The sequence below is a fragment of the Peromyscus eremicus genome, chromosome 7 (genome assembly GCF_949786415.1).
Source record: "Peromyscus eremicus chromosome 7, PerEre_H2_v1, whole genome shotgun sequence".
Taxonomy (NCBI): Eukaryota; Metazoa; Chordata; class Mammalia; order Rodentia; family Cricetidae; genus Peromyscus; species Peromyscus eremicus.
Genome location: NC_081422.1, coordinates 91,331,886 through 91,355,770, shown reverse-complemented (window position 1 = coordinate 91,355,770; position 23,885 = coordinate 91,331,886). Strand labels below are relative to the sequence as shown.

The window sequence follows — 23,885 nt, the reverse complement described above, 5'->3', positions numbered from 1 at the left end:
CTGCCCACAGGATCTGTGCAACCAGCCTTTCCAAGCATTCAGCGATCTCCAAGGCAAACCCGGGTCCACGCCGCTAAGTGGCGACGGCTGGGCAGCCTCCCGGATTAGCGGATCAGGTGCGAGGGCCAGTCGACCGACGACACTCCTGCACGCGCTCCCATCCTGCCCCGCGGCCCTTCATTGAGGAGCCGCCGCCCCCCCCCGGCCCCCGGCCCCCCCCCGCCCCCTCCGCGATCACGTGAAAGAGGCGTGCGGGGCTCGTGACGTCACGCGGCCTAGACCAATAGGAACTTCTGTTTATGTAGGGACGTCCGACTCCTCGGGACTCGGGCTGCGCAGTCTGGCGGAGGTCGCTGAATCAGGAACGCCGCCGGGAGGGTTCGCCGGTGGCCTTCCGTCGCTGCGGCTCCGCCCGCTCCCCCGGCGTCCCCTCTCGGCCCACGCCTCTGACTGTGGCGGGCTGCTGAGTCCGCGTCCCGCCTCTGCGCCCGGAGGACATGCAGAAGAGAGAATGAGCCAGAGGGACACGCTGGTGCATCTGTTCGCCGGGGGGTAGGTCGGTGGGGCGCGCGGGGTGGAGGCTGCGGGCGGACCCACCCGCGGGCCCACCGAGGCCACGCCGGGCCTGGGCGGGGGTCGGGCGGGAGCCGCGGCCTAGCTTGTCTGCTGCGCGGCGGCCGAGGCGCACGGACCCCGGCCTCACGTAGGAGGCTTGGCCTGGCGACAAAATGGGAGCCGCCTCGGCCTCCTCGCCCCGCGCGCCTGGGCCTCACGTTGCCCACGTTCGCGGGCCACCTTGTTTCCGGCCGCCGCTGCGCGGTTGCTGCTGGCGCCCGGGGCGTCGCAGCCGTCGGGGAAGGCGTTGTTGTGCCTCTCACCCCCGGGGACCTGGAGGTTATTTCCAGCCCGGGGAAATTTTTCTCTTCCCTCTCTTGTCCGGCTTGCGGGAGATGGTGCAAAGCGGTAGTGGCTTTGAAGTCTTTTCTCTTGTTATGTTTTATTTATTTTGAGGAAAACCAGCCCTCTGAGCACGCGCTGCTTTGGAGAAGGGGTGGGTTGAGAGAAGTCATGCACTTAGATGAACGTTTAACTATATATGTGTACAGGATTAGGATGGAGCCTGAAGTCTCGTTTGCTGATGCCACAGCCATTTTGCCGAGCCAACTTTGTTCCTCCATTCGATATGTTCCTTCCCAATTATTTAGATAAACAGAACAACGTTTTATCTGTAAGATTATAACGTCCTATGGTGAATTAACTTTCTAATCTGTGTAGTAGAAATAAAGTACTATTCTCAAACCCCAAGGGTTTGATTTTTGGATTAATCGCTTTAAGAATATCAAAGGAATACACACGCACTCTCTTCATGCTTGTTTGCTTTGAGTTAATTAGTTCTATTGCTAATAATGACAATGCTTTCCTTAGTATGCACACATTTAATCCAACATTTGTTATTTACCAAATTTTGAACCGTCCACTACTCTGGCATTAAAACAACTTCTAATTTTGTGAGAACCAGTTTGCTTTTCATGTTTCTGAAATATTTACTGCCAGTAAAGGGCTAATTAAATCTCTGCTGGACCTGAACTTTGCACATGCTAGGCAAGTTCTCCACCACAGGGCTCCATCCCCAGGCCTTTAAAACATGTTATTAAATTCTGTGTGTGTTGCGGGGTGGGGTAAGGGAAAGTAAAGATGTATTGTCCTGAAGTTATTGGATTTCTACTTGTAATTAGATCTTCTGGCAACACCTGCAAGTTAAAGACCATAGATGTAGTTCAGGCTGATTGTTTTAATTTGAGTAAAAAAATAGACAAAACTCATTTTAATCACTTCACCTGTAAAAACAAAGTTGATGTCTCTTCTAAGGCAGGCCCTTCTGTGGCTCCTAATGTTTGTTGTTCTGTGTTCAGGTTTCATGTTTTGCAAGTTTGTTAAAGATAGAGCGCACTTGTATATGAAATAAATGTTAGCACGAGTGCATTTTCAAGCTTATATTAGGATCACATTGTGCTTATTAATACTTATGAATTGAGGCCATTCTATTTAGTTTTTTTGGTTGAGAGCTGGAATGGAGGATTTTTATGGGATCCAAAAATATCAGTTTGTTCCCTGCTTCCCGAAGAAGTCTAGAATGTGCACAGTGGAATGTTAACTGGGACAAGATACAGTGTTTGGGCTTGTAAATTCCCTTCCTTAGCATTTCATCTCGATTTCATATTTGTAATAGTGGTTGCCTAAGTGATTTAACATGCACTCTTCACAGAAACAGAGTGATAGGTGATAGCAAAAGTTATTTTGATCAAAATATAGAAAAAAAAACAGATGTCAAAAAAAGTTCTCTAAGGTAAGGTCAAACATTTTCATAATATGTAAAATGAGTCATAAGTAATTGTAAAAGTCTTGATGGTTCTACATAAATTCTGTTCTGTATCTCATTCTGGCGGTGTTGTATGTGATAAATGTGGAGATGCAAGACAGGTTATGTTGGAAATGTTCTTAATTGAAAATGTCTAATTTATATATCAGAATTGTTTATTCTTTGGCAGTAATTTAGTGTGTTCTTCGTAAGTGCTAGAGTTTTGTTTTTTTTTTAAATCATGATAGGATCAGCTTTATACTAGAAGTCATAAGTTGTTTTACTACACAGAAGAGGCGTGTCTGTGTAGATTCTATCTGGGCTTCCTCACATGGTATTCTTTTGGATTACACTCAACCTTTCTTAGTGGCATTTATTCTTAGGCAAGGGCTTTCTTAACACGAGAGCCTTTGAGTTCCTTTCCTGATAATTAAAATTGTGTATACTCAAGTGTGCACATCAGGATCCCAGGAGATTTTTACTGAAGGCTGTCATGTTAAACAGGAACATTTGAAACAGACTGGCATGGACCTTGATTCTGAATGACATATCACGTGCTTAGCTCGTGCTTTCTTTAAGGCACCCTTTGATCTCATTATGCTTTTGCCAGAGTTGATATTCAGAATTTGTAAGGTCATTTGAGTTAATTGAGTTACAGAGACATACTATGGTAGCTTGCAAAAAAAGAGAATGTTAAGTAATATTTAGTTTTCACTATACTTCAGATGCTGTATGTCTGTTTATAGACATAGAGTAGTATGAAGACAATTTTATCAAGTTACTTACTAACTTATCATTTATTGAGTAATATTGTAATTTTTTTATTGTGAAATTATTTCACCTGGCTCCTTGTAAGATCAGGCCAGAATAGAATACTTACTTAATGAGGTTTATTTTTATTATACTATGATTTTTTTTTACTATTCTCATTTCCTCCATCTTTCCTATTTTTCCTGTGGGGTTTTGGGGTGTGTGTGTGTGTGTGTGTGTGTGTGTGTGTGTGTGTGAGAGAGAGAGAGAGAGAGAGAGAGGTATTTATGTGTGGCTGGAAAGATGGCTCAGTGGTGAAGAACATTTGTTGCTCTTGGAGAGGACCCAGGATGTTTGATCCATACAGTGGCTCACAACCATCCAAAACCCCAGTTCCAGGGAATCTAACAGGTACACATGGTACAAAACATACACATGAAGTAAAATAAACCTTAAAATTATGTATATATTTGTATATGTGCATATTTGGGTATGTGTATGTGCACCATATGTGTGCAGGAGCCCATGCAGACCAGTCAAAAGAGGGCGTCAGATACACAGCCATGAGCTGCCACATAGGTGCTGGAACTGAACCCAGGTCCTCTACAAGAGCAGTAAGTGCTCTTAACCACTGAGCCATGTCCCCAGTTCTATCCTGTGTCTTACTTAGACCTTATGCTATCACAAAACCATACATCAGGTGGCATCTAAAAAGTTAACATTTATTTGCTCCAGGTCTAGAACCTTGAAAGTCCATGTGATGGTGGTGGAAAATTACATGCCTGCCTGGTGAGGGCCTTCTTCCTCAGACTGCTTTCTCATGCTGTCCTCAAATGGTAGAAGGGACTAGCTAGCAGCATTCTTTTATGACATAAAGCTCTGTCTCAGCATCTTGTCACTTCCCCAAAGCCCAGCCCTTCTCAGTGCTGTCACCTTTTAGGGGGTAGGATTTGAACCTGTGAATTGGGGGAGGGATCTTAAACATTGAGATATACTCTCCTGTGAGAATTTCATTCCAATGGATTGGAAAACTAAGGGAAGTTGTTTATTCTGACAATATTTTGTTAAACTATATCCCTGTAGTGGATTAGTGTAGCACAGCAAGGGAGTGATGTTTCACTTAAAAATATTCATTTGGGGGGAGCTGGGGTAGGGAGTCTCTGCTGCTCAAGCATGAAGACTTAAGTTCAAATCTCCAGGAAAAGATTAGAACAAGAGGAATCATCAGAGTAGAAGAGCCAGATGAGTGTGGTGGTACATGCCTTTGGTCCCAGCACTCAGGAGACAGGCAGGCAGATCTCATGAGTTTGGGGTCAGCCTGGTCTATATAACGAGGTCCTATCTCAAAAAAGAAAAGAAACTAGAAGAAGCAGAAAATGTGTTCTGAAACCGAGTGAAGTAAGTATCCTGCAGGAAGGAAGCCATGGTGAGCTTTCTAGTGTTACTGCCATATAAACTATGTTGAGAGCCCTTAGCCATTGGATCTGATCCGATTGGAGACCTTCAGTGATTTTGATTAGGTGTTTACAGGACAAGGAGTTAAAAATGTGATTGGAACAGGAAAGAAGTAGAAAACAAATGGACAACTTTGAAATTTGAGGCAAAGGGAAGCAAATAGACTTAAGCTAAACTTTATGAGGGAAATTTATTTTTTTTATTTTTTTTTTCGTGGAGCACACATTTATTTATTTGTTTGTTTATTTATTTATTTATTTATTTATTTAGTGTTCTGCCTGCATGTATCCCTGCAGGCCCAAAGAGGGAACCAGATCTCATTACAGATGGTTTTCAGCCACCATGTGGTTGCTGGAAATTGAACTCAGGACCTTTGGAAGAACAGCCAGTGCTCTTAACCTCTGAGCCATCTCTCCAGCCCCAAATTTAATTTTTAAAATATCACATTCCTTCTGTTTATTTTGCTTCCATAGTGGATTTTTTAGTCCTTAGTCTGAGATTACAACTGTATCTTGATCTATGTGTTAGTGTCCTTTCACATGTCTGTGTTTATCTAACCAGTTGGCCAGCATTTTTCTGATTCGAGTATTACTAGTCTTTATTTTCCTCTAGCATTCAAAGAAAGAATAGTCTTAATTATTTCCCTGCACCAGAAACACAACACATACCTTAAATACCCCTTTATTTTCAACAGTTTATTAAATTTTGTGTGGTAATCTGTCACTGTATTGGAAATGTTCCTAGCCATTTTGAAAAAGTGTGTTTCTTGCCTTAAATACTAAAGGCTTGAAGATAATGCTCAATCTGTAGTATTGCTTAACAAATTAAGCTACAAAAGAAAAAGTTGGGGGTAAGAATTCCTTAATGAGGTTTACAGGATTTTAGAGGTGACCCATGTGTTTTAAGATACAAAACCCCCTTAAGATTAGTTAACATTTTTGTGAACTGTTTTTTAGTGTTGTTTCTCATGAAATGGTGTATTGCTTGGAGACAGGAAAATGGGTCAACCTGTTCATTCTTCTTTTACAAAGATAAACTGCATTTGTCTGAGGAAATAGGTTTGTGTAAAGATAAGAAAGATGAATTCCCAAGCACCTTTTAAAATGTGCACACAACCCAGATTTGTGGACCTACTTAGGAAATACTTCACACACTTAGGAATGTCCTTGCCTGCCCAACAAGTGTCCTGACCCAGGCATGCTCAGAACCTCAAACTGAAGGCAACCTATGTCTGACAGTCACAGTCTTGGAATCTGTTGTGTTCTGTGTTCCTCCCTTTCCTTCAACAGAATCTTGAAGGTTCTTAGGTTCCTGTGCTCTCCTGACCCCCAGTTTGGTTAGTAAGTTCTTTATAGACAGCGGAACTAGTTCTAGTGGTTCATTAGTTTGAGACTGTGTGACTGTATTTGTGTGTGTACACCTGGCAGGCTCATGGGTTGAAATGGATCTGCTTGTTACTTCACTACTGTTTAGTGAAAACTTCTCCTTTGCCTTCCCCATCCCCTCACTCTCAACTTACAGTCCTTGTTCCCTGGGGTAAACTTGTGTGGGAGAACACTCTGAAGCCCTCCGTGGCCACATTGCTTTTCTACAAGATCTGTTTGCAGAGGTTTTGGTATTCTGTGCTTTTAAACAGTCTTCTTGGTTACACTGTGCCTGCCTTACTCAATCAATGCCACTTTCTCAAGAGGTTGGTAAAAAGTACTAAAGTAGTTGACCACTGGTATGCCTGAATTTTTTTTCTCTTAGGTACATAAGCAAATAGAAGCAACTCCTCAAAGTTGGGTAAACGTACTGCACAGACAAACATAAAAGTAGACATTTTAACTGTCCTTATAAGTTGTTGAATTTAACAATGATTGAATAGTCTATACCGATGTATAGAATGCGTGACTGTCTAGAATACACAACTGTCTTTTCTCTGGATAATCTTGGTGGTTTACTCCTTTAGTTCCTTTTCCTCCCTGGTTCTTCCTTCCTTCCTTTTCTCCTTCCCTTCTTCCTTCTCTCCCTTCCTCTTTCTGGGTGGCAGTGTTTTGTTATGCAGGTCTGCGGTTCTTGAGTGCTAAATTATAGGTGTGTACCACTCACCAATAACTGCCTATATTTATTTATTATTTTGTGTGTATAGTGTTTTGCCTGCCTGTATGTCTGTGCATTGTGTGCACTGGGTACCCTTGGAGGCCGTTGGGTCCTCTAGAGCTGGTATTATATACTGTTGTGACCCTCCATGTGGATGCTGGGCACTGAACTCTTGTTCTCTAGAAGAGCGACCAGTGCTCATAACCTCTAAGCCATTGCTCCAGCCCCTGCTTATAAATTTTTAAAATGCACATTGGTCCAGGTAATTTGACTAAGAAGAAAAAAAAATTGAGGTTACTTTGGATATACCAAAGATATAATGCCATTTTATAGTTCAAAAAGATTCATAATCTAGAGATTTTTTGATGCTATAATGAATTTTTAATGCTCCTTGGTCTCAAACTTGGCTGTTCTCTCCCTGGAATTGCCAGTGAAGGATAGAGTAAATGAGTGATTGTTTTACAGAAATAACTTTAAATTGTAACTTTTAAATAGTAAAATATTCACATTAGCAGATTAATTGGCTGCCACACTACGGTTGCTCTAACTTATGGTCGCATCACTGGGTCAGAGGAAAACACCTGTAGAAGGCAGGAAGTCAATCCTAGGAGCGTGCTTTAACACACTTGGAGTGGGGTGCTGAGAAGCATGTCCACAGCCAGTGAGATTTGACAGTAATTGATTTTTCTTTCTAGTTTGTTGTTTTGTGACTTTTGTGTGTTTCCTTTGCTTTTTGAGACAAAATCTGCTAGGTACCCATGGCCGCCCTGGAATTTGTTACGTAGACCGGGCTGCTCAGAGATGCATCTGACTGTTTCCCAAGTCCTGGTGTGTCTTTTACTTTTACTTGTGTTTTTCTGATAGTTGAGTGTCAGAAAACCTTGAATCCCTTTTTACCTTCCTGATGATTTTTAACTTCTAGAACTTCCTATGTGAATATAGGCTTTTCAGCTCGTTTTGATTTGAGGACTTCCTCGTCTTGATTCTATGTTCTCCTGTTATTCTGCAAAGTAAACCAAGAGCCTCATGCTCTTTTTTGTCTTGAGATGGGATCTCACTAAGTTGACCTGGCTCATCTTGGAATGGAGTAGCCTAGGCAGGCCTTGATCTTGTGATCCTGCTTCTTGACTTCTTGCTATTTAAAAAACGTAGTTATATTGGTTATGCAAGTTGGTGTTTCTGAAAAGTTTAATTATTGCCTTATGAAAATTTAATTGTTTATTGGTATGAAACTGGATGAATGTAATAAGGCTAAAATAATATTACATAGTATTTGTTTTCTTAAGATAGGGCTTTATGTAGCCTAGACTTGTTTGAAACCACTCAGGATTACCTTGAACTTCTGATTCTGCTTCTGCCTCCTAATTGCTGAAACTAAAAGTCTGTGTCACAACACAGCTCTCAGGCCCTTTCCATTAAGTAACTACTTGCTTAGCTTAGAATAATTGTGCCATCCACATCTTCGATTCATAAATGAGCTAAATACTGTATATGTATATAGTTTAGTTGTGCTCAACGTTCATTTAGATGTGGTGATATTGTGTTCCCCAAAATATTGTGCACCCTAATAAACTTATCTGGAGTCAGAGAACAGAACAGCCACTAGATATAGAGGCCAGAAAATGGTGGCACACACCTTTAATCCTATCACTTGGGAGGCAGAGATCTATCCGGATCTCTGTGAGTTCAAGGCCACACTGGAAACGGCCAGGCATGGTGACATCATTAATCCCGGGAAGTGATGGAAGAAAGGTATATAAGGTATGAAGACCAGGAACTAGGTTCGTTAAGCTTTTAGGCTTTGAGCAGCACAGTTAAGCTGAGAAGCATCCAGTCTCAGGAAACAGGATCACCTGAGGAACTGGCAAGGTGAGGTGGCTGTGGCTTTTTGTGCTTCTCTGATCTTCTAGCATTTAACCCAATACCCAGCTCCAGGTTTGTTTTTATTAATAAGACTCTTTAAGATTCATGCTGCATTTAGACTAAAGCTAAATGCATTATAGCACAGTGCTTTAATCTTGTGCACGAAGTTGATGATGCCTTAAAAATAAAATAGCTTTCACGTAAGTTAAATAAATACAATGTTGCTGAGTACTCAGGAGGTAGAGGTAGGCAGCTCTAACTTCCAGATCAGCCAGGGCTGTATAGAGAGACTGTCTCAAAAAGCACTTTGAAAATAGATGCATATGATAAGAAAAAAAACATCTGCTGAAAGATAATAGAACCAGCCACCCTACCACCTCACCTTTACTTAGTAGTGGATCTCTGTGTCCAACTCTAGGTTTTTCTTGTAATTCTAGTTATTGATTTTTTTAATTACTATATGATATTCTGATAGATGAGAATTTAGTTTAGTGTAACATTCCTTCCTCACTTCTACCTTTTCACTATGGTTAGTTATAGTACAATTTTTAATAGAATTAAGTCAGAGCTTACCCTCTTTTTTGTTTGGTTCAGTGCTTACCTCTTGTAAGAGTAAATATCTGCAAAGTTAAGTTGTTTCTTAGGCTTATCTTCTCTTACTTGAATAATGTCACTTTCTCGTTGGGTTAATAATTGTACTTATATATGTTTTTTTTTTTCTTAACTACGTGAGTACTCATACTTGTGATTCTTTTGTTGTTTGCTTGGCGTGGTTTTGAGACAGGTCTTATGTAGCCAAGGATAACTTTGAACTCCTGACCTCCCTTGGCTTCCCAAGTGCTGGAGTTGTAGATGTAAGCCTCCACACCTGGCTTCTATTTTCTGTGGTCAAATATATTAGTTTTATTAACTCCCTTTTAGAGGTTTTTGCCCTTCTGAGCTCTCATATAATAATCCATCTGGATTGTCACTTCCTTACCATTTTGTGACCAAAAAAAAAAAAAGTGTGTTGTGGGGGGAGGGTATTTTGTTCCTGGATTAGTTAACTGTCCAAGAGAAAAACAGTGTAGGCCATTCTCGAGCATCAGTATCCTTTGTCTGTATAGTAGTTTGGTTTTGTTTAGGATTGAGAAGTCTGACATTGGGATGTTTTCTCCTTTTTGTGTTATCTTCTGTTCTCTCTGTGGGCATGAAGTCTGCAGTGGAAAAGATTGCAATAATGTACCTGCATGCAGTGCAATTTGTTAAACTTGAACTCAGATTGTTTAGCTCATCAGGGTATTAGACTCGTGCCCAGGAATGTAAGGAATATAGTGCTCCTGTCTGTTCGTTCTCTCTCTCTCTCTCTCTCTCTCTCTCTCTCTCTCTCTCTCTCTCTCTCTCTCTCTCTCTCTCTCGTGTGTGTGTGTGTGTCTGTGTCTGTGTGTCTGTGTCTGTCTCTGTACCCGTTTCCTGGTAAGCTGGTAGCCAGCAAACTCCCAGAATCTACTAATCTCTGCCTCCCCGTTCTAAGACTACAGACATTCAATCATTCAATCACTGTATGGCCATGATGTGAACCGTTGTGCCCTGCTTTTGTATTTAAAGAGAATAATTGCTTAGGTTATTACTTAAGTTCTTTTTTTTTCCTAACCAGTTTAAATAAGACATTTTGTTAAAAGTTTTTATTTTGTTACTCTGATGATCAGTCTTTATTTAAAAGGGGCTTTGTTGTTTATTTTTTTCACTAATCCTGCCTGTTCTGCACATTGCGGACATAAGAGATAGTGACTGAAACTATGTTTTGTAGGTAAAGGCCTTCTGAGTGTTGGGAGTACTTAAATTGGAAATGTGTATATGTATGATTATCCATAAGTAGTTGATCTCTGTCCTACTGCTCAGAATTATTTGGGGATCTTAAAGGGTTAGAAATTTGAAAGATGGGATATATTTCAAATACTGGTGTAGACTCCAACAGAGCTGCAAGTGATGCCTGGGCAAGGAGCACTAGTCAGCTCTTTAATTCAGTGTGCCAGTCATTTAAGTAACAGTCATCACTGGAACTCTGCCTCTACCTAGTTGTGTGTAACGTACTAAACTCAGCTTTCGTTTGTTTGTTTGTTTCAAATTTTATTCTGATGTGTGGGGACAACATGCTGGGTGCTCTGCATAGCTCCCTCAGTTCTTTGTAGTGACTGAAAGTGTTCATTTGCAATCAAGTAAGTGAAACTTTCACAAATTAGTCTTCAGATTTTTAAATTTTAGTAAGGTTGCAAAACACCTTTGGGTTAGAGCACCAGGTAAGAACGAATATTCTCATTGGCTGATGAGATACCCAAATTCTGGTCTTGTTGTTTTTTTGTAGATGTGGTGGTACAGTGGGAGCTATTCTGACATGTCCACTGGAAGTTGTCAAAACGCGGTTACAGTCCTCTTCTGTGACACTCTACATCTCTGAAGTTCAGCTGCACACCATGGCTGGAGCCAGTGTCAACCGAGTCGTGTCCCCTGGACCCCTGCATTGTCTAAAGTGAGGGCAAAGCATCAGTGGATGTGGCCGCTGCCGCCGCTTATTAGTGATCCCACACGCTTAGTTTTTCCTTCACGTCTGACAAGGTTCTTTAGAAAAGTTCATGACAGAAGTCAGTGTGAATCATACTTAGTAGTGGTAACAGGCCATAATGGAGTAGAACAGTTACAAAGATTGTATATATTTAGAATATTTTTTCTTAATTTATCCAGTGGGTTTCTTTTCTAAAGTTTTAAATGGATTAATTTTAGTTTCATTTGTTTTCAGGCAAGGTCTCACTATGTAGCCCTGACTGGTCTGGAATTCAGTATCCAGAACAGGCCCACCTCTGTGCCACCATATCCAGATGACGGTTCTGTTTAGTTTTGAAGTGAAGGTAGTGTTGGTGCTACTAATGTGTGTTTAATGTTCACACATGAGCACAAGTACCTGCATCTAGTTGCTTACAGTCTGTTTTCTTTTACAAAACATATAACATATAACCTAAAAAGCTTCAGCTTGAAACAGTTATCCCAGTTTTAAAAATCTGTGTGTTGGCATTTTCTGATGATTAGAAAAAGATTGGCATATTTCTATTACTAGACTTAATTAAGTTGCTTTCAAGACTAGCCATGGTGGCACACACCTTTAATCCCAGCCCTTGGGAAACAGAGGCATGTGAATCTGTGAGTTTGAGGCCAGCTTGGTCTATAGAGCAAGTTCCAGGACAGCCAGAGCTACGTAGAGAAATCCTGTCTCAAAAAACAAAACTTAACTCAGATGAGTTTCTATGTCTTTATATTTGTATTAGAGTTCAGTGCCTGTGTGTCTGTCTTATCAGCTCACTTGACTTAAATCTGTTTGAACTTAGTTCAGTAGTATTTATTTTGTAGTTGCAAATGAACTCATCCAGTGTATTTACATTTGCTACTAAAAGATTGCATCACACCTATTTCAACTTGGTTACCTAAGTACATGAAAGGTAGGATAAAACTGTCAGCAATTTTGAATTAAAATGTCACAATTACAGAAAAGTACTGATTGATGTGGGAAATATCTCCTTATAAAAATATTATTTATATATTTTATGTATATGGGTATTTTGTCTACATACATGCATACTAGAAGAGGACATCAGAGCCCATGGGACTACAGTTGTAGATCGTTGTAGACAGTTGTAGCTGCCATGGGGGTGCTGGGAATTGAACTCGGGATCTCCAGGATCTCTGGCAGAGTAGCCAGTGCTCATAACCACTGAGACATCTCTCCAGCCCTAGGAAATGAATCCTGACATCATAATTCTGACATTACCATTGATCAGATCTTAGAATTCTCCCTTACACCCCTGAGTTATATTTATTTTGTTCTGGTTTTCAGTAATTTTGCTTTTCCTTCATCATAAGAACTTTTTTTTTAATTTAGATTTCTCGAGTGTTTGTTTGTTTGAGACAAAGCTTCATTATGTAACACTGACTGACTTTGAACTCTATATAGACCCAACTGGCCTTGGACTCACAAAGATTCACATGCTTTTGCCTCCCTGGTGGTAATGGGATTAAAGGCATGCACCACTACCACCATTTCCTCAAGTTTTTCATGCCCTCCTTTAATCTCTTTATAAATTAATTTACTTAATCACTAAAGTACCCAATAACTGAATACTGTTTTGTTTTATTATTCTAAAACTAAGGTGGGTGAAGTTAATTTTTTCATACAGTTATTCTCCACCATTGGACTTGATAGAGAAAAGTCTTGCTTTCAGCTCATACCTTTAATTAACTATTACACTCATCTGCCATTTAAAAGATCTTTCTTAAGTAAGTAGATATACTCGGAGAAGCACTTGATCTACCTCTTTCTTAGCTCTAAAGTTTCCTTCGCTTTATTTTTATTTTTTGTTCCAAGTCAGTTCTGATTAGACTGGCCTGAACTACTTCAGCCTTGAACTCCCAAATGTGGGACTACAGGCGTATGCCACCACATCTGGCTTCTAAATTAAAATATCCTGTCCCTTCTCACCTCTGCAACTTCATTGAACTACTTAATTTCAGAAAGCCTTTTATGTTTTAGATTCTGTCCCTTTTTCTTCTGGGGATAAATATCTTGTGCAATATTTGCTTTTTGTGACCTATTAAATTATTTGCCTTAATATGCTTTTTTTTCACAACTATTCAAAGTTTTCAGTGTACAGGGTTCTATCTTTTCTAGTCAAAAGATCTTTATACACTAAGTTCTCAGTACAATAAGTGTTAACTGATTGGAGGGAAACCAACCATTGTAGTAACCCATGTGTGTTAGGGTGATAGAATTGCCATAGCATCTCACTGGAACTGTTGATTGGTATCATACTTCAGAACTTGAGGTAATTTCTAGGATTGTGTAGACTTCAAGAATTGGGCTGTGTAAGAGGCTGAGTCAGATCCCCAGCACCAGACAGAACTGTGAGAGCAGGAAGAAGATGCATTTCTGCTTGTGGAATTGAATATGCTGATAAAATGAAAAAGAGAGAGAGAAAGCAAGTCAGTGTCATAATCTATTTCTTCATCTTTTCTGTTATTTTGAGACAGGGTCTCATGGAGCCCAGTCTGACTTGAAACTCACTCACACTTAAGATGATCTCTTATCTCAGCTTCCCTCCTGGTGTTGGAATTACAAGCATGAGCCTGCATACCTCAGTAAAACTGTAATTTCTAAGATTTTGTGCATGTGTGTATGGGTACATACATGGCACAGTATACATGTAGAAGACAGAAGCCAACTGTGTGGATTCAGTTTTCATTCCAGTATTAGAAGAGTACCAAGGATCCAAATCCGATCCTCAGGCCAAAAAGCAAGTGCCTTTACCCACTGAGCCACCTTGCTGGCCATTTTAGAAAAGAATATGTACAGAGTTTTATTATCACTAGTATCACTTTGATTCTTCAGTACTTTTTCCTGTTCCCCTACCCCCAAAGTTTTTATTAGTAATGAAAATAGACCAGAAAGATACATTATAAACAGGAGATGATTGGCTTTGCTCTGGGATATTAGTGAAGGATGTAATAGAGTATTTCTTTCTAATAATTTCTTTTTCTCTTTTCAGAGTTATCCTGGAAAGAGAGGGTCCTCGCTCATTGTTTAGAGGATTGGGCCCCAATTTAGTGGGGGTGGCCCCCTCCAGGTAAAAAAAAAAAAGGCTAAAATTATGGCAGTCTTTATTTCAAGGTATCTGGATATCATCATCGGTAGATACAGTTAAATTTATAAATGCGACTTTCAGTATTCATAGGAAGGTATTTGAGAGTTTCTGGTGTTAATCAAGTATTCTACAAAGAAAAGCATGATTCTGGGACTGACAAATTCATTGTACTAAGGAAATGTTTCATGTTGTAAGGGAGAAGGGATAATGTTTGCTTTAAACTATTAATGCTCACACTTGGAAAATGAAATGTAGAGTAAAATAATTCTAAGTTTAAAACTATTTGTAGATAGTTTCGATTTTAAATTGTTATGAATGGATCTGAGATTTGAGGGGAGAATACTATATTCAAAACTATAAATTGAAACAGCATCTTTAAATTGGATTGAATAGGACCTATTATACTAGTAATGCTTTCAAAATAAATGTAAATTTTCTATTATGATAACTTCTGAGAAAATGCTTATATTCTCTTTTGACCTTAGGAATTAGAGAAATTTTATAGTTACGGGAAGGGCTGGATATTTACCCAGGGCAAAAACTATAAACTGATGTGTGATGGGTTTTTCTTTTTTTTTTTGTTTGTCTGTTTTGAAACTAGGTCTTACAATGTAGCCCTGGTTGGCTTGGCCTTGGTATATAAACCAGATTGGCCTTGAAATTACAGAGATCCACCTGCCTCCACCTCCCAGAGTGCAGGGATCAAGGCTAAACTTACGTTTAATGATAAATTGTTTGAAGTTATGTTTTTAATTTAACTGGGGTAACTTAAATTTTAAAAAAAAGTCTTTAAAGAAAATAAAGGGTTTGGTGTATGGTGGGGGAGGGGAGTGCATGCTTTTGTTTTGAGACAGTCTTACTGGGTGGCCCTTGCTAGCCTCATTTACCAACCTCCTGCCTAAGGCACTTGAGTACTAGAATTACAGAGATTCACCTGGCTGTACCTAAGTATTTTTTAAAATGTTTATTCTGTATGAATGTTCTTCATGCATGCATGTATGTACACCATGTGTACCTAGTCAGAAGAAGGAATCAGATCCCCTGCAACTGGGTTCTTCTATAGTAGAATGCTATACAAAAAAAGTTCGTATTTAGAATGTATATGGACACCTAGTTCTGTACTTTAAACCACATACCTCATTCACATCTTGTTATTTACTGGATTTCACATCTTTCATTTTAAGAAATTATTCAGAGCTGAGCTTGTTTGCCTACACCTGTAATTGGGAGGCTGAGCAGCATTATCTTGCTTTCAAAACCAGGGCTTAATTTAATTATTCGGGAGGGGGAAAACAGCATAGGTGGTGGTAGTGAGATGGCTCAGTGCATAAAGGAAAGAACTTGCATGCAAGCCTGGTGACTAGAGTTCAGCACTCAGAACTGACAGTGAAGAACAGAATGGACTCCTAGAGCTGTTCTCTGACCTCCACATGCACACAACGGTAATAAAGTCGAATGTGACGATTTTTGAAAGGCGTGTGTGTGCACTGCACGTGTTGGTATGTGCACATGAGTGCAGGTATCCATAGAGTCCAGAAGAGGGCACCAGATCCTCTGAGCTGAAGTTACAGGCAGTGTGTGCCACCCAGCATGAGTGCTGGGAACCCAACTGAGGTTCTCTAACAGAGTGGTAAATGCGCCCACTGAGCCATCTCTCAAGTACCTAAAATAAAAATTTCAAAAGAAAAGAAAATCCAGTATTTCACATCATCATGAAGATGAAGGGGGAAAAAGTATCATAAAATTTCACTTTCCACCTTAAATATATTGCCTTACTGGTTGCGTTTTCCACACACATTCATTCTTTTCCTCAGCCACCATTAATAAACAGTGCAGTGTACTTCATCCCAGTAATTTTCCTTGGCTGTCATATGCTTAAAGACATGTGCATATATTATTTACATAAGCAAATCATAGGAAATACTTAATGTAACTTGTCTTGAAGCTCTATGGTCTTAATATTTTTACCTTTTGTGTACATATGTGTCTTTGTATATACAGGTGCCTGTGGAGGCCAGAAGAGGAATTAGATTCCCTGGATCTGGACTAGTATCCTCCTGGTGGGGGTGCTGGGAACCAAAATCAGGACCTATGGAAAAACAGCAAGTGCTCTTAACATCTAGGCCATCTATCCAGCTTCTACTGTAGCAGTGGTTTTGTGAATGTTCCCAAACATTTACCTTTTGTAGTTAAAGAAGTTTATTAGTTTATATTTGTTTTTGTTTCTTTGAGACAGGGTAGTAATATATAGCCAGGCTGGCCTCAAACTCAAAATCCTGCTTTTGCATCTGGAATGCTGGGATTACAGTAATACACAACAGTACCACAAAGATATATATTATTTTAGGATGACTACTTAAATAGGACTTCTGGATAAAGGGAACTACATGCATTGAAAAGTAGAGATTGCTAATTTGTCCTCTGAAGAGGCACATCATGTTTTTATTTTCATATAGTGAACTCATTGCTCCTAAGCCACATATTTATGAATGCTGGCTACTGTCCATCTTTTTAATACTTACTAAACGTACTAAAAAGTTTCTTTTGGTATTTGACATGTATTTTATTTTTTGTGTAATTATATCCTCTTTATTATAATTTGATCTTATTTTTTATTTATATTTCCTATATGTATATTCCATACCTATTTTCTCATTAAGATGTCCTCTGTGATTCCTTCATGGGAATGAGTTTATTTTCCCTAATGTTTTAGAATTGTGTATCCTAAGGGTTTTCTTGTTGTTGTTGTTGTTTTAGAATTGTGTATCAGAAGGTTTTTGTTGTTGTTATTTTCCTCATAAATAGAATGTTTTATTTCAGATTTTGAAACAGCCTTTCACTTAGTAGTTCAGGTTGCCCTTGAACTTACGATCCTCTTGCCTTAGCTTGCTGACTACTGAGATTGCAGATGAAAGCCACGTGCCTGGCCCCTTTTTTTCTTAAACACTTTACTTAAAAATAAAAATTTAGAAAAAAAAATAACAATAGTGGAAGCTGGAGAGATGATGGTTTGTTTTGTGGTTAAGAGTATTTGCTGCTCTTACAGAGGACCTGAATTCAGTTCCCAGTACTCTCATGGAGGCTCACAATCATCTGTAACTCCAGTCCAGAGGATCTGACACCCTCTTGTGGTCTCATGGGCTCTGCATGCACCTGGTACACTTACTTACATGCAGGAAGAATACTCATACAATCAGGAGGAAAAGACAGAATAATGAAACTGTCTCCATTATCAGTTATTAGTCTATTTTGTTACTGATATGTAAATCAGCATTGTTGAGAAATAATGCAATATTTGATTCAGGAAGCCAATAATTCAGTACTTCAAAGGCTAAAAGAACTCCACATTTAATGGAGTATTTATATACATTGCAAAACCTAACCTGACCTGATGGGCCTGATTACACTTGTTAAAATTATTTTGTCTTAAGAATACTGTGGGCAAGAGGTATAAAAGGGTAAAGGCTTGGATGGGATCTCCAGCACTAAAAAAGTCGAATATATGAACCTTTTCTTTGTCTGTTTCTAGTGTAGAATATACCACAGAATCTCAAAACTGTCCAGCATCAGACCTCTAAAATTCTATTCACCCAGCTGAGGTTAAGTACACTGGCACAGTGCAGACACCACAGCCTCACTGGTGCGGAGTCTCCAGTTATCAGGATGCTCTGCACGTTGTCAGTATTGAGCACAGCTTGGGAGCCAGGAGAATGGTTGCTAGGAACTATACATTGGAGTTTGGCTTTCTAATGTACAAAACATGCTTTGTGGAGAAAATGGGTAAACCTGATACTACATTGAATATGACTCAGACTTTATTAGATTTCTCAATTCTAAAATTAGGAAGATTTATGCTTTATTAATTATTTTATTTTTAGAGCAATATACTTTGCTGCCTATTCAAACTGCAAGGAAAAGTTGAATGATGTTTTTGATCCTGATTCTACCCAAGTACACATGATTTCAGCTGCAATGGCAGGTATGAATATTTAATAGTAAAAAACTCTTCTGAAACCTGGAGATGTTAATATTTTATGATGACTTTATATCAAATTAAGGTGGTTAGTGTGCTCTTTAATAATTAAAATCTACAAAGATGATTTTTTTGTTCACTTGAATAAACCATTTGCTATACATAAAATCTTAGCAGTTTTATCTTTGTAATGAAGGGTTTAAGTGGCAAACTAAGGTAGTATATTTACTTTGCTGTGTAGTGCCTAATATTAAATGCATTCGTGCGTTAAGAGTCCAGCCGTAACCCACTGGAACCAGAGCTGCCTCTTGCCCTCCTCAGTTCCCGTCAGCGCCTTCCTGCTGCATGTTTAAAGGCTTCTGTCTGAAATGTGCCGCCAGTACTTGGTAAAGGATTCACTGTGTCCTGTGCTGAGATGATACCGTTTTTGTAATGTTCATTATGACCCAGTTACTATAATTTGTTTATGCTTTAGAATGTTTATCATTCCTCATAATCTAGACTACATACTAGACCTGAACTTTAGACACTGGCTTATGTGTACATGCTTGAGTAGAAATGTTTCCAGGAACTGAATGTCATGGTGAGAATGATTCTGAATCAGAACATCCCTCACAGGTCTTTGCACTACCTTCTAAGGCTAAGTGTAGAGATGGTTTGTCAGTCTGGTTCTAGAATCATTTGCTGCCATGCATGTTAGACAAAGCCTTGAATTTTATTCCTTAATAGAAAATTCTTCCAATTTTCTGAGAATTATTTAATCTACCTATTTCCAAATTGTTCTGTAACTTTGTAAAGAAAACTGTAGCTGCTTGTATCAGCTGTTGATCAATAAATTAACATCCCATTGTGTGCTTGGTAAGTGCCTTAAGCTGCTAATCATTTTCTATTTAGAATAGTTTAATTTGAACCACATATTGAACTAAGTGCAAGTTTGAAATACTGATTTGTGAAAGATTGATAGCCTTTGCTATATAATAAATCTAGCATATAACTTACAAATTGTTTTCCAGACTTTCTATATTTGCAATTGATGACTGATTGACATTTTGAAGCTGGAAGGAAGGGACAGTGTTTAAAGTCAAGATAGTATATACTCTGATTTTCCAGTCTGGAGATCTTGATTCCTGGGAGTTTGGGGGACTTTATCCATGGAATTACTGGATTGATCTGGATAGATTGAGTTTTGAGAATTAGTTCTTAGTATAATGGTATTTACCTAGTAACAAACTAGAATTTTTTAATTGTACTATTTGTAGATGTTGGTTATGGATGTTTTCCTTTCACAGATTTGACTGAGTATAGGTGAAAATTGGACCAATTAGTTATAAACCCAGTAAACATCACATTAGGTTAATAATAATATATTTCTAGATTATCAGCATTTGTGTTGGGGGGGATTATTTGTCTCTAACTCCAGAAAATTAAAAAGAAATGTTAATATTGCTTTAAAAAATTGAAATCAAGAAACTAGATAAGCCAGGCAGTGGTGGCTCACGCCTTTAATCCTAGCATTTGGGAAACAAAGACAGCAAATCTCTGAGTTCAAGGCCAGTCTGGTCAACAGAGTGAGTTCTAGAACAGCCAGAGATACAGAGAAACCCTGTGTCAAACACATACACCCCAGAAAAAGAAAAAGAAAAACTAGATTAGCAGTTACTTTAAAGTTGACAGTGTTTATTATGGATTCAGTATTGCACATTTAGAGGTTCAAAGTATCAAAATTCTTACCGGAACATCTTATTATATTAGGATATCTCACAAAATTTATTACTATTTTTTGTAGCACATTGCAAAGTAATTCAGTAAAACTTCTTAAAAATTCTTTTCTCAAATGTATGATATCTTCATTAATACTGTTTTCCAACTTGAATTCCTTCCATTTTGGTAAATTGATAAGCATGCCTAGTCAGACATTATTATACTGTGCGCTTAAATGTGTAATTTGAAAATATTTTTTCATTTGTTTGCAGTTACATTGTCCTGAAAATTATGCCTTCAGCATTTCCTTGCACTGTTTGTTAGCACTGGCATCTAGCTTTGCAGGTTTTTATGTGTAGCTGCATGACTGGTGAAACAGAATGGTCCAGTACAGATTGATTAAGGTAGCTTTTTGCCCCCTTTATTCTTACCTGCACCAGATTGCTCTGGGTTTTCTTCAAGGTCATATTTTTGGACATCAAAGAATGATTGAAGAGGTACAAAGTACTTAAAGATAAGTCATGTGAAAAAGATTTTAACTGGCTGTTACCAAAAAAATGCTAACCTTGTCACCTTAGTAGCAAAAATGCATTAAAAGAGGCAGTTAGCCATATTGCTTGGGGATTTTGCCACACCAGTCAGCACACACAGTCTCTCTTCAGTTTCATTTTGTGTGTTATCCAGATTGACTACAGCATATAATTTAAACATTAAACTTTAAGTGCAGTTAAAGAGAGTCATTTCTTACAGTGTTATACGTGGCCACACCACCTAAAACGAACTGAACGTTTTCATTTACTGGAACATTTTCCAGTTACAAAGATGGTTAATCCAAGTAATCCTGATTGTCTTTGTGTTTTCCCTCCCCCTTTCCCACTTACACACGACTTGACACTGTTGACTATAGCTATTGAGGGTATCTGTTTGGTTGAAATAATCTTGAGTAGCCTTCTGAGTACACCATGACACCTATTAGCGTGTATAGCCAAAATATATTGTTTCTTCTTTCTTTATGGTAATTCTCAATTTTTAAAAGTTTACCTGACAAACACATATTTTTATGTGACATAAGTATAAAGGAAATGAATTTCTGTTTTTATTTTTATGTGTATCCATATAGGTTAGTGTGAAATTTGTAATGTGTCAATAAATATAATCATTTAGTGTTGTCAATATATCTAGTGAGTAGTATATGCTTACAGAATACATCATTATTATTTTTTGTTTTTGTTTTCAAGAACACATTTTTTTCAAGGTATTTTTTTCCTGTTATTTTAATTTCATTTAAATATAAGGTTAGGTGTTTTTTCACTCCTTAAATATAAAGTTTTCCTTACAATATTCAGCCAAATGCATGGTTGGACAGCTGCTTTGTATGCTTATTTGTGAACATTTTTCCTGTTTTCTGTTTTGTAGAACACAAGAATTAATACAAAATAATCCAAACTATTCCATAACTATGGATGTGCAGTATTACTGCTAGAGTCAAAAGGTGACAGGTACTATTGTTAGCACTGTGTTCTTTATTAGTTACGCAAAGTTCCAGACTTTAATATTCTGTTGGGGCTCTTATTTCTGTTTGGTTGGTTGGTTTTTAAATTGCTAGATAATCTGATTATTAAAGAACAGATAAAAATGTTTGAAACTCTTTTCATGGTAGATAACAGTGGCAGGAAATGGAACATAGAATCCCTTCTAAACTTTTATTAGATTCTCCTTGACAAGGTTAGCATTTTTTCATTAAGACAAAATTGATCGTCTTTTTAGGTAAGTATTTAGACTCGGAATCTGCTGAAGATGGTGGGATTGTCAGTACTCTGTACGCTTTCATAATAAAACACAAGGCCCATTCTGATATTCTTCTAACTTAAAATTTAAAAAAAAAAAAAAAAGATCTCACAGTCACTATTTCTTAAATCCTTCCAGTGGGATTCAGTTTGTACACATGTATCTGATGAGGTCACTGCTTGTTGTTATGATACAGAAAAGCCTGTGTCTATTTTAGGCATTTACTGTACATTTCTCCCGAGAAAAGAGTGAGATCGTGTCATCTCATGCTCCCCATCCGCAGGTCACTTCCTGTAGAAATATGGACTAACTTAAACCTCGTGAGTACTGATCTGAGCATCTCTTGCAGCCTCTAGTATAAGAAACACACCCTGGGATTTTATAATAGCTGTGGAATAGTAGAAGGTGGGACGTGGATTTGTGTGCATTGTTGAGTATTTCATAAAGACTTAACCCTGGTTCCTTTGTTATCCTAGAAGGAAGCATGGGGTACTTTTCAGTTACCATGTAAGCCTGGGGTCTTCAGCTTGGCCATAATGGTCTTGACCTCCACAGAATGACAACAGTATATATTAATATTAGAGAGAGCTATAGTTGGTAATATGCTGTCCTACAACTGTTACATAGTAATGGTTGTCTTGTCTTTGCTTAGCTAATGTTTAAAATTCTAATAAGGTGTTTTCCACCCTAGTCTATTGGTATTTGAATGACTTGATTACTGCTCTTTTTTGAAAATACTGATGTCTCTACTTTCTAAGAAGTCCAGGCTATAGTGAATGAGGTCTTAGCTGTTTTAGTGTAGTTATAAATTTTAAAATAGTTGACACTTTTCTCTTAGGCTGTATATGTTTTGTACTTTCAGAATTTAATTGAAAGGTACTGAAATGAAATACTGCAGGTATCACTCACTTAAACATTTTCAGCGAGTTTCTATAGGTGGGATTTGTTTCTGTTTTTAATTGACGTATTATCAAGTGGAGTTTTATTTGATGCATAACTTAAATTTACATTTAAAGTTTTCTAATAAAACACTGACACTACTAACTAAATGCCTGTCTTGGCACTTTGCTTTAGCTGATTCTGGAACAATACAGATTCTTACAATCTATAAGTGGATTCTTCACTATACTCTTCAGTTGATTTTAATGTTTTATTGGGTGTTCTGAATACAGTAGCCTTTTATCAAAATGTAACAACTAAAATGAAAAATAAAAAGTGATAGGCAATTTCTAAATTTCAGGATCACCTTGCCCAGTATCTGTGTGTGCTTGTCGTAAATGTAGGAAGAAGACATGTTTAGTTGTAGCTAACCACAAACTGCCTTCCCACATAATTTTGCTAATAGTAAAATTTTGTTTTATTCCATTTGTTTCATTTCTTGGGTTGATAGATTATATTTTTCCAGATTGAATTAATCTAATAATGTCTATTTGCTACTTAAACTATTTTTTGGTTAAGAGAAAGTAATACTGTGAAACTCAAGAACCAGTTAGCATTTTTTTTTTTTTTTTAAAGGATCAACAGCTAAAAACCTGTAGCTAATGCCTAGCTTCTTTATCCAAGCCAGTAGTAGTTGGCTGATTGGCTGGTTGTCTATCCTGAAAATTGGTGCCAATTACTAGAAGAGTTAAGCCAGAACAACCACAGTGAGCATAGCTTCCAGCAATACCAAGTACAAGCTAACATTCTCTCACTTACCTAAATCTTAATTTGGCCTCTTACAGATTGTATCTGGAAATGCATTTTAGTTAAGTGAGAAATACCATACCAGTTGTTTGCTTTCTGACGTAGTTTATTTACAGAGACGTTTTAAAGTTACCATTTGAGTCTTAAAAGTTTTGTATTCTGAGTAATATTTTAAAATATTTTTATATGTGTTGTTCCTATCTTAAAGTGAGGGATTTTGTGACTTGGAAAGAGATTAAGGGCAGAAACTTGAATTAAAAGTTTTATTTTAAACTTAAAATTGGTGATAATCTTTTCAAGAAAAAATTAAATGAAGTTTTTTAATTGGATAGCTTTATTTTTAGCTTAAGAGAAGGATTTCCATTTTATGCCTCTTAAGTTTTATAAGAAGTCAGGTTTTTCCTAGAAATAATTAAAATTATTGTGAATAATGAATAATTGTGGATTTATGCTACTCCCTATCTTTTCACTTAGAAACTCTTAATCTTGCTGTAGACATTTAGCTACTATAAATGCTTTGGAGATAGAATTCTTGTTTAACTAATAAGAATCGGGTTAGGGA

General features: G+C 38.1%; 1 protein-coding gene across 1 annotated transcript in view; it reads left to right on the top strand.

Moving 5' to 3' along the window:
• The first annotated feature begins 317 nt into the window (after positions 1 to 317).
• The window catches only part of Slc25a36 (solute carrier family 25 member 36), a 32,569-nt gene continuing 9,001 nt past the window's right edge, over positions 318 to 23,885 (top strand). Inside the window, exons 1-4 of the mRNA XM_059268411.1 lie at positions 318 to 552; positions 10,854 to 11,018; positions 14,080 to 14,157; positions 18,054 to 18,154. Of these exons, the coding sequence (XP_059124394.1) occupies positions 512 to 552; positions 10,854 to 11,018; positions 14,080 to 14,157; positions 18,054 to 18,154 (385 nt within the window). The 5' untranslated portion in view covers positions 318 to 511. The remainder of the gene's footprint in view (positions 553 to 10,853; positions 11,019 to 14,079; positions 14,158 to 18,053; positions 18,155 to 23,885) is intronic.